General features: G+C 47.0%; 1 protein-coding gene across 1 annotated transcript in view; it reads right to left on the reverse strand.

Moving 5' to 3' along the window:
• Positions 1-11,657, reverse strand: part of SNTG2 (syntrophin gamma 2) — a 171,833-nt gene that overhangs the window by 88,974 nt on the left and 71,202 nt on the right. Inside the window, exon 9 of the mRNA XM_019646282.1 lies at positions 10,086-10,177. Coding sequence (XP_019501827.1) covers positions 10,086-10,177 — 92 coding nt within the window. The remainder of the gene's footprint in view (positions 1-10,085; positions 10,178-11,657) is intronic.

Here is an 11,657-nt window from a genome sequence, read left to right on the forward strand (position 1 = left end):
ATACTATGAAATAGGACTGTGGCGCTCCTACGGCAAAACAATATCCTAATATAATCACAATCAATGCAGCTTATTCATCATGCGAGCAAAGCAATTTTAACTCCGTGCTGTCACTCCAACCTCAAGCCACGCCCACACCTCTTCCACCACCCCCCACTTCTCCTAGAGAACCCCGTGATGACACGGACCACGTGGCCAGTCTGGGGTCAGCTCCTCATCTCAAGACCTTAATCACAGCTGCAGCGTCCCCTTTGCACGTAAGGCGACATGTGCGCAGGTCCTGGGGACCATGTGTGGGCCCCCCTGGGGCCATTCCTCCGCCTAACCACACTCTCCAGCAACAGGACAAACCACCACACACAGTAAATATTCAATCACCGTTGTCTAACAAACGAATGCCTGCATGAAAGACTGAAAGAGCATTTTCATAACGCTAAACCCTCGGTTCTTCCCGCGAAGCCTCTGCAGCTGGCCGGCCGGGGTCCACGTCCTGGATCCTGACTTAGTGGTTTCAACACCTCGCTGAGCGACTGTGTCCCAGACCCGGCTTCCTCCTCTGGGCAGGGGTAACGGGGATGGCGTGCGGGGACGGCGTGCGGGCTGCGTGGATTAACGTGTGTGACGTGCTTACAGCACCCAGCACGCAGCGAGCGGTGCAGAGTGAACACAAGAAGCAGGTCCCAGGACCAGGGCGTGTGGCTCACGCTCTGCTCGGCGCACCGGCCGTTTCCTGAGCGCGCGTCCCATCAGGAGCTGCGCTGCCTCAGAAGTGGACTAACTTCTCCTGCCTCCAGGCTGTTGCCCCTCTGTTCCGAGAGTGACATTAGGATGCCTGCTGTCTAATAAGTGCCTTGTATACTGTGGCTGTCGTCACTGCTGTTGTCACAGGTATTTACACATAGAGAAGGAAGCTAAAACCATCCACACCTACACCAGTAACCGTTAAGCACCCCGCACACACCTTCAGTTCTCCGTGACTTTGTAAGTGGCCGTGCTCCTGCAGCAGACATTTCTGAAAATTAATATCTGGTAAGTGCTTTCCAGATATTAAAAAGTCTTGGTAAAATTCATCTTAAAACCCTGAGAAATCTCATCACACAAATGTGTCCTCATTCTCTAAATCCAAACGCCTCAGGGGCCCAGAAGGCAGCAGGGCCAGAGAACCCTTCTCAAGTTTGAAGGTGATCCTAAGTTATCTGCGTAACGGCCGTCCTAGCTTTTCTCCTTTCTACATTAAAACTGTGACGACTATGGACATACACAAATTCATGCATATTCTATGTCCATGTATCGTATGTGAATTATGAAGCATAAAATTACAACAGACACCCATGGGACAGACACCCATGAGACAGACACCCATGGGACAGACACCCATGGGACAGACACCCATGGGACAGACACCCATGGACTCACAAGTTAGAATGTGACTGGCACGCTGCAGCCCCCAGGGACCTGCTTTGTCACCGGTGGCCACAGTGGAACCCTTTCTCCCCCATAACCAGTGGCCTCATTTCTGGAGTGGGTGCAGTTTTCACGAAGCACAAAGATGATAAAATTTAGGGAGTCCTCTTTAGGAAAAAATACAAAATTAAAGCCTACACAAGAGCAGTCCAATTCACTGAGAGCTGAGCTGAATGGGCCCCACAGCACTGCGCTCCGCTGGCATAGGAAACGCGAGAGCCGCTCCACGCCGTCCGCGACGGGAACTGTGACGAACGGGAAGGAGATCACAGACCTTACAAACATGGGGGACCGTGCGGGGGCCCTGGCAGGGCTCCTCGAGGCTCCGCGTAGCTGAGGGGCGTGCGTCCTCCACGCTGGCTCACCATTCTCGTCCGCTTTCATCCTGACGAGCATTTTTTATTGTTTTCAGTGAACTCTCTTGCACATGTCCTATCACACACGCAAACGGAGGTCTGGCGTGCCGCCCAGAAGTGCGATTTCTGCATCCCAGGGTTTTCAAAGGTTCCCTTTCCAAACGCTACTCCTGTTTTCCAAAGTGGTGACACTGACTAACACCCCATTATTTACACAAAGTATTCCCGTAATCCACATGTTAGTACCATTTGATGTACCATCTCCTAGGGAGAGAATGGATATTTCATTTGGATATTTACATCTCCTTTCTAATTAATGAGCTTGAGGATCTCTTCATGTGATTATTTATTATTCTTGTTCCCTTTTATGAAAATATTCAATGATATTTTTTGTATACATTTCTTTATGTTGTTTTTTATTTCAATTTGTAAATGTTCTTATATTTTAAATAAAAACAGTTAAACCAAGTTTTGGGAGTGTCTTTTCACATTATTACAGCGTTTGATGAACAGAAACCTTCTTGATGGAGTCAAATTAACATTTTTAAAGACAAACATCTTTTTCTCTGTCCTGAGATTATACAAATTTTGGTTTTCTTTCTAAAAGTTGTATAGATTAGGCTTCACATGTAAGTCTTTAACCCATCTGAAACTGGTTTGTATTTCTAGCTTGGGCCTGGCCAACGTATTTTTGCAGCACTCCTGTTTGACTGGCCCAGTGATGTCTACGGCACCTCTGAGGTACCAAGTTTTCTATGAGTGTCAGCGTCTATTTGTAATTCCCCTACTGTGTGCAGCTGGTCACTTTATGCATCCTTGGAACTGTACCATGCTCTCTTATTTGCCATATCTCGATAGCAAATCTTTAAATTTCTTTCATTAGCCTCTTACAGTTTTCAGTGTGCACACCATTTCCTCCTGGGTTAAATTTATTCCTAGGTATTTTTTTTTTGATAGAATTGTGAGATGATTTTTCTAATGTTTCTTTCTGATAGTTTGTTATTAGTGTATAGAAACACAACTGATATTTTGCATACTGATTTTGCATGCGGTTGTATCCAAACAGAGAAAATTTTATTTCTTCCTTTCCAAATTGGATGCCGTTTAGTTCCTCTTCTTGCCTAATGGCTCTTGGTGGGACTCCCCATGCAATGCTGACTGAAAGTGGGGAGAGTGGGCACTCTTGTCTTGTTCCTGACCTTAGAGGAAAAGCTCCCACCTTTTCACCGCTAAGTATACGTTAGCCATGGGCTTGTCACTTATGGCCTTTATTTATTATGTTGAGGTACGTTCTCTCTATAGTTTCTTGAGAGTTTTCATCATAAATGGATGTTGGAGTTTGTCAAACGCTTTTTCTACATCTACTGAGATGCTTTTCACCCTTCATTGTGTTCTGTGGTGCATCATGTTAACGATTTGCAGATGCTGAATCGTCCTTGCATCCCAGGAATAAAGCCCACTTGATGATGGTGGATAAGCCTTTTAATGTTGAAATTGCTGAATTCAGTTTGCTAACATTTTGTTGATGATTTTTGCATCGATGTTCACCAGGGATATTGGCGTCTAATTTTATAGTTTTCTTGTCTGGGTTTGATATCAGGGTAATGCTGGCCTCATGAAATATGTTTGGCAGTGTTCCCTCCTCTTCTCTTTATTGGGAGAGTTTGAGAAGGATTCGTGTTAATTATTCTTTGAATCTTTGGTAGAATTCACCCATGAAGCCATCTGTTCCTGGAGTTTTCTATGTTGGGAGGTTTTTGATTCCTGCTTCTATCTCCTTACTTGTAATTGGTCTGTTCAGATTTTCTGTTTTTTCATGATTCAGGTTTGGTGATTTGTACATCTCTGGGAATTTATCCATTTCTCTAGGTTGTATAATTTGTTAATGTGCAGTTGTTCACAGTAGTCTCTTACGATGCTTTGTATTTGTGTGCATCAGTTGTAATGTCTCCACTTCCATTTCTAATTTGAGTCTTCTCAAAAGGTAGAACACCATCCATAGGAAATTTGAAACCAGGCAAAATTAATCTATGGTGATTGAGGTAAAGACAGTGGTTACTTTTGGTGGTAGTGGTGGGCGGGGCTTCTTTGAGATTCTGGTGATGTACTATAATTTGACCAACATGCTATAAAATTTATTGAGCTGTTAGTTCGGAGTCGTTTACTTCCCTGTATGTGCCTTATGCTTTAATTAAACAGTTAAATATCATTTACTCATTCATTATCTGGGCCTGAGAGTCTATCCTTCCCTTTCATTCAGAAAACTCAATTCTTTGTTTAACTTATGTGTTTATTTGTTTAGTATTTTGTTACATTCTTATTTGTTTAATTACTTTTCTTATTATATCTACTTTTTCTGTTTTACAACTACTATTTGCAAGTTTCTTATCCACTCCCTTACAGTTTCTGTAAAACTTTATTTCTGTTTTGTGTTTTGATACATTTTTTCCCATACACTTCTTGAGTCATTCAGCTCTCTGCAATGACCATAGTCTTCTTGAATTAAATTTTTAATGTTTTTAAGTTAGAAAATCAGGTATTTACTGTCAGAATTTTTTTGTTCTTTAATTGAAGCTCCTTATTCATTTTCCGTAAGGTTTTCTCACAGAGGGAAATTAATCAGATGAGTATCTAATGTCTCAAAGGATGAGGTCGGCACCCAACTATCCGAGAACCCCCAGTAAAGGCAGCAGCACCACTGAGGAGAAAGGAAAGCATTGTGGACCCGCCCACAGTGGAGGAGCTGCCCTCTCTGCGCCCTTGGGAGGGAAAGTAAGCCAGCAGGAGCTGCCAGGATGCAAGGTGAGGCTAGCAGGAGCGACGTGTTTTGCAATGTATATTTCCAAATCTAAACAGATGACGTTAGTGTGAATGAGATTTTATCTTTATAAATGCTCAGCAAGGATTTTTATCACAAAAATGGTGTAGTATAAACGATGAACTTAGAATTTAGAATTGTGTGAGCCGTAACCAGGTGCTGGGAGGGGGCACGGGAAGCGGATGTAAAAGCTTCCAGCAGGGTCCATCTTGCAGGTGAGGGAGGAAGGCTGAGGGGTGCGCATCTGGGAAAGGGAGCCGTTAATAATTCAGTCTCAAATGAAAACAGAGAACAAGGTCGCTCAGGGAGCTGCTCCGGCAATCGGGCAGAGCAGAGACGCATCCGGCAGGCTCAGCCCGCCGCCACAAGGAGACCTGCATCGGGGTCAGCGGTGCACAGTCGTAAGAGGTGAAGCCGGCCCCCTGGGCTTCTCGTGATGGTAAAGCTGCTCTGACTATGGCTCTGTTTCTTGCTCTGTCAGGTCTGGTCCTGGGAGAATGGAAGTGATGTGAGCGTCTACAAATGCAGACTTGGAAAACAGTCTAATCCTTTGAGTCTCAGGAAGCTCCCAAGTCACTCCTTTCAATGACACAGACTGCAGAGCTCCTGTCACCTTGTCCAATCCACAGCTACCGTTAACTCATGCACTTGCGTTTTGCTGCGTGGCGTGCAGCCCACGGCTGAGTGCAGAAGAGAAAGCCCCGTGGGTCAGCGTGTAGGGCACACAGGCTATTAGATTAATTAGTTCTGACCAGCTGGCAAACCGAGTAGGCTGTCATTAAAATTGTTATAGATTTTGAGTCTTGGTATCTTTTTAAAATATAACATTAATGTCATTTTCTAACTCTCTAAAATTCAGATTCTCTGTGACAAGTTTAAACAACTTGATGACACTTCATTTTGGAGGTGAAATAGCCATTTGAATAATTACAGCACATTATTAAATTCTGACTTTCTCTTTCTCCATCTTTCATTTTTGATAAGGATGATGAATATGGGTGAAGGTAACACAGAGTGTTATGCTAGTCACTCTACCCATGAGTATTATATCCAAAGAAGCCTGAGAACATACGTTAATGGCCTGAGGCCAATAAAGTGACAGGTTGGGCGCGGGGAGGGGTGGGAGGAGGGGACTCAGGTGGCTTCTCTCCACCACTGCTGTCTGGTCACTTTCTAGGTTATGCACCGTCTCACACAGGCTACTCATCTTCCTGAACTAGGACTGGGTACACATCCCGCACTCTGTATATATCCTCTTCTTTTTGGGAAAAAAAACAAAAAAACAAACCCACTCAGTGGATGGCTTAGCCAGGATACTGTACAAAGTTGGAAAAAACGAAACAAAAATCCCAGAATAGGGCACAATGACAAGGAGAAGAAAATGAGGAAAAGATGGATTCTAACTGATAGAATACACACGTGTGCAGCCTGAGTTCCAGCGGAGACACCAGAGAGAGTGCAGGTGAGATCGTATCTGCCAAGATAAGGCTGGAGAACTGTCTGTGACCGACTCAGATTCAGGAAACACAAGGTATCAAAAGCAGGAAAAGTAAAGAGGGGGTTTGTATGCAGTCGCCATGCAGGAAGCCACACATACCAGCAGCAAGGACCCCACAGGCAGCCCAGAACACACGTCCGGAGAGCCTGCTTCACCGAGAGCTTCTTGGCATCAGCAGTAGATGGAAACTAGGTCTCCAGTTTTAGAGAAAATAACCAATTTTAATACAAGCTGAAGTAGAGTTTGCTAATAGGCCGTGACTTCTAGTGAGAAGCCTTGAGGAGAAAGAAAGCGGATGTTATAAGGAGCATGACATGCAACCGTTGTGATGGGAAACAGAGGCTGTAATCCTAGAAATCCTGACTGATGTGGGTGAAAGAGTGGCTTACTTCACACACTGCTGGCGGGAATGCAGGCTGGTGCAGCCAGTATGGAAAACAGTATGGAGTTTCCTCAAAAAATTAAGACTAGAATCACCATATGACCCAGCAATCCCTCTCCTGGGTATTACCCCCAAAATCTGAAAACATTTATCCATAAAGATAAATGTACTTCAATGTTCACTGCAGCTTTATTCATGGTGGCCGAGACATGGAAACAACCAAAGTGTCCTTCGATAGATGACTGGATAAAGAAGATGTGATATATACACACGATGGAAAATTGCTCTGCCATAGAAAAGATGAAATAGTGCCATTTGTGACAACATGGATGGACCTTGAGATTATACGCTAAGCAAAATAAGTCGGAGAGAAGAAGTCGAGAACCATATGATTTTACTGATATGTGGGATATAAAACTGAAAACAACAGAGGAACAAGAGAAACAGGAACTCATAGACACAGGCGACAGTTTAGTGGTTGCCAGGGGGAAAAGGGGGAGAGGAGTCGGGAAGTGGGGGTTAATAGAAGAGGGTAAAGGGGGACAAATACATGGTGATGGAAGGAGAGCTGACTCTGGGTGGTGACACACAATGTGATGTACAGATGACGTTTTACAGGATTGTACACCTGAAGCCTATATGATTTTACTAACCAATGTCACCCCAATAAATTTAATAATAAGAAGAAAGGATGGCTTCCAAACACAGCAGCAAGTCAGGATGGGACGGTTCATGCTCATGTTATAAGGTCTGTGTGTTATTGAGGAGGGAGGTTAGGATATTGTATTTTTATATCTTATGACCAAGGTATAGACGGTAAGATGTCAAGGGTAATTAACCTCTAATAAATGGAGATGATGCATGTAAATTTTAAACCAGTAGAAGGGAATTTAAAACAAAAGACACATGAAAAATACTAACAAAATAATTATGTCAAGAAGGGGGAAAGAGCATGAAAAGGGGGACAAACAAAAATTTAAAGTCACTGATTAGAAACAAGCTGAAATATATCAGCAATCACAATAAACTCAAACAAAAGTACAGAGCTTGTCAGACTTGACTGTAAAAAAATAAGAAAAAGCACAAAATCTCAAAGAAAGTGAAGAGAAAGACAACAAAAATGAACACAGTGGTGGTACATGGGTCTGTGGAGCCAAAAGTGGGTTCTTTGAAAAGAGTAGTAAAATGTGTTGAAATTCATCAAAAAAGAAAAAAAAATACTGAAGGAGACCCAAATAAAGGAGCACATACCGTTTTCACAAATAGGAAAGGTATCTCCCCAGTAGATCTAAATTTCACGCACTTGTCATCAAAATCCCAAAGTCTCTTTGTGGGATCTAATCAAAGGTTTTTAGAAATCACAAGAAAAAATATAGGAAGAGAGAAGATGAAAACCCAGTGAAATCGGAGGTGGTGAGAGGCGAAGGCTTACAGTGGACAGCTAGTAGTTAAGTGTGTGGTGTTGGTGCTGACAGTGACACACAGTGCACAGTGACAGTCTCGGCAACAGCCCAGGCCACGTGTCACGTGATCTGGTGACATTGCCGGTCACTGAGAAAGAGATGGGGATGACTGGTTACCCTTAAAATGAGTCTCGATCCCAGTTTTCCACATGTTTTACAAAAACACATCTTATATGCTTTATAAAGTAAAAAACAAACCTTCAAAATATTTAGAAGAAGATATGAGCTGATATCTTTATGAGTTTAGAATAAGAAAGGGTTTCTTGAACAAGATCCTAAAACCACAAGCTCTGATTGAAAGAAATGGATATATCTGGCTACACTGAAATTCTATTTATCAAAAGACACTGTAAATAAAACAAAAGCACAGGCTGTACGCCGTGAGAAGACATTTTCTGCTCATAACCAATAAAATATTAACTCCAAGTATATGTGAAGCATTTCCATGGAGCAGTGAGGAAAGGTGAAAGAGGGGATGAAAGCACCTCACAGAGGAGGAGGAACCCAGGTCATTACGAGGAGGCAAAGCAAGGAGGCTGCCTCAGTGACCGCACAGCTGGGGGCAGCCGTTTCACACCCCAAATACCCAGTGGTGGGGCAGCCGTGGGCCAGCCGGCCTTCCCAGGGCTGCTGTGCCCAGTGCCGTGTACCATGACGATCAAAGGCTGGCATCACCCACCACCCAGACGGCCCACATCTGTGTCTACAGCCGACACACGTATAAGTATGCTCATGGCAGCCCCAATTTCAATGTCAACCAAATGGAAAAGACAAAACCCGGCCCAGGGAACAAACATCAAACGTCCACGGGAAACTAACAGTCAATAAACTGCAGTCATACAAATACCATATAGCACAAAGGATGTGTCAGGCCCACACACAACAGCACTTGTGGATCTTAAAAATGTAGTAAGTAGCACAGAAAAACATAATATCCAGAAGTCTATGACAGAATATTTTATAAAGCTCACAATAAAGGAAATGGTGTATTTTAGGGATATAGACAGCTATTTTCTTTATCAAGGGGATGACAAATACAGGATTCAGGACACTGTTTATTTCTGGGAACGCCGGAAAATGGGCTACACGTCACACGTGAATAGGTGTGTAAGCTAGGGACAACGCAGTAACACCTTGGACTGTTGTGAGTAACGTGGTTTGCGAGCATTCCACAAGATGAGCAAACATTAATACATTTAACGTGGTAAACGAGCGATGTCTTGCAATACGAGTAGTTTGTTTCCGGAACCAATTATGCTCGCAAACCAAGGTATGACTGTATTCACATGAATGATTTGAGTTGTGAGGTCCTTCTCAGTTGCCTTATTATTTTGCTTCCTAACTCACAGGGATACTAACTGCAGTTTTTAAGTATGAAGAACTCTATTAAAAGGTTAAAAATGAAAAAGGATGCTACTTTAAAGCGGTCTTGTACAAACGTGACAATTTTCTCTGGGTTCCACCTGCACGTCGCACAGCTGACCGTTTTGATGGTGCAGGTGGGCCGATTGCTAGTGCGCGTTCTTCCACACAGCTAATGGGAAGCTCCTTGTCCCCACCCCGCTCCCGGGAGGAGGGGTGCGCAGCAGCCACAGGCCGGCAGGCGGGGGCTCCTGAGGGACGAGGCCCCGGGTCTGCAGCCCCCCTGATCGCAGCCTCTCCCTCCTGTGGCTGAAGTCGGGTTTCCTGGGAGGGTGGAGACTTGGACACGATGAAAACGCGTTACAGGCAGAAGGCATCACCTGCCTAGGTGCTTGCTACGAACTCAGACGCCACCCCTGGCAGCGCCCCTTTCCTGAGGGTCTGACGGGAGCGACCTGAAAACTCCTGCCAGCGATGTGTGTGGTCAGCGTCCTGGAGTCAGGGGCAGGACTCCGAGCTCCTCGGGAGGACGCGCCCTGCCTGCTCGCTGAGCCGCGCGCACTGGGGGTGGACGCAGCCCACAGCAGACAGGCGCCCGGCTGCCTCACAACCCCCCGTGTGAGGGCTTCCTCCGAAACGGCCACTGGATCTCTGTTGGGCAGTGGGTGCTTTCTAACCCTGCCCAGAGAGTCTGTGGCGAGCTGCTGTCCCCTAAGTGAAATACAAGCAGAAGCCAGCTTACTGTGTGGCTGGAGTTCCCGTTCAGGTGCAGACCGCTGTCAAAGAGGGGTGACGAGACCCGGCTGCTGTGGGCACTGGGTGGTCCCGGGGACCCTGAGGACAAAACAGAGACGGTTGTTCCACACAGAGCTGAAGACGAACGCCCTGAGATCGCAACGCCCTCGGCGCCACTGGGACTCCCAAGGACAGAATGCCTGTCCCTCTGGGAGAAGCGGTGCCCAGTGGTGCCCCCTGCGTGGTCACATGGCCACCTCGCCCTGAGCTGACATGGAGTAGACACCGCAATGCATGGATGGGGGGGGGCGAGCTGCCTCACCTCCAGGGCCCAGAGAGACCCTCAGCCACCAATTACGGGCAAGTGTCACGTTAGGGGAGACGCCAGTGGGAGGGCAAAGCTGCACGGGACCTACAATTCTGATTTGACAAAAACAAGACATGACGTGAACATCCAGATTTCTGAGTTTCTTGATAAATTAGAAAAACCTGATGCTTCTGGGGCAAAGCTTCCCAATGACCTTGAAGGGACTGGAGCTGAACGAGTGGCCCCTTCAGTGGGGGCCCTCACCCCCTTGTCCTCCCCCCCCCATCAGTTACCGCGTGCCGAGCTCTGGGCACCGGTGCCGTCAGGCCTGCATGAGGGCTGGGGGGGTGGGGGTGGGGTTGCCGCAGAGGAGGCGAAGCACACGCCTGTGTCAGTCACACCAGCACCGGCTTGCAGAGAGCTGAGCCAGAAGCTCACATGCGCTGTTGTTTTACCCAAACCGACATCTGGTGCGGGAGGCGCTGTTACCACCCCCCACAGGCGAGGGACATTGTTGTGACTTTCTGTGACCTCAGTTCTCTCCTTTGGACAAAGGTGATGGGGCCCAACGCCCCGGCAGCTAAACGCACCCACACAGGCTCTTGCTCAGTCAGGGCGGGACAGCAGGGGCTCAACAGGCCCAGACAGCCCACCAGAGCCTAGAAACTTCTCAGCCAAATCAGGATAAACGCGTGGGCCTTCACCCTGATGGCGGACGGTCCAGAGAAAGTGGGTGCTGGCACGCTGTCTCCAACGTCCCAGGACGCCCAGAGGAGCGGCTGGGTTCCCTCACAGCTGCCCTTCCGGGCACTTTCTGTCCAGCATGCGAGCGTGGGCAGCTCTGCGTGTGACGTGTCCACTCATGTCTGTGGTGAGGCCCTGGAACACTGCGGCTTTGCCCCCCAACCCTGCAAAGTCCCTGCCCCGGGAATCCGAAGGCACCCGTGCTGCAGCCAAGGGGACCCTCGCGGAACCCTGAGCAAACCCGGGCCCTGCTGAGGTCCTGGGGGAGCTCAGAGAAGACAGGCGCTGAGGCGGGCACAGTGCAGGGCCCGCGCCAGCCAGCGGTGCCTCTCAGCAGAAGCGAGGCTCAGACCCCCACGCAGGAGAGAAGCGTGGGGAGCCTGACCGACTGTGTGTGCGCACCCCAGGTTCCCACAGCTTGACCTACACACACGCCCTAGAATTAAAACGAAGGCCGAATGACAGCACACATGCCAGGCCACTCCGAAACCACCGCGTTTCCCCTGCAGACAGGAACGTGCTTGGGGA

Source organism: Hipposideros armiger, unplaced genomic scaffold (assembly GCF_001890085.2).
Source record: "Hipposideros armiger isolate ML-2016 unplaced genomic scaffold, ASM189008v1 scaffold_100, whole genome shotgun sequence".
Taxonomy (NCBI): domain Eukaryota; kingdom Metazoa; phylum Chordata; class Mammalia; order Chiroptera; family Hipposideridae; genus Hipposideros; species Hipposideros armiger.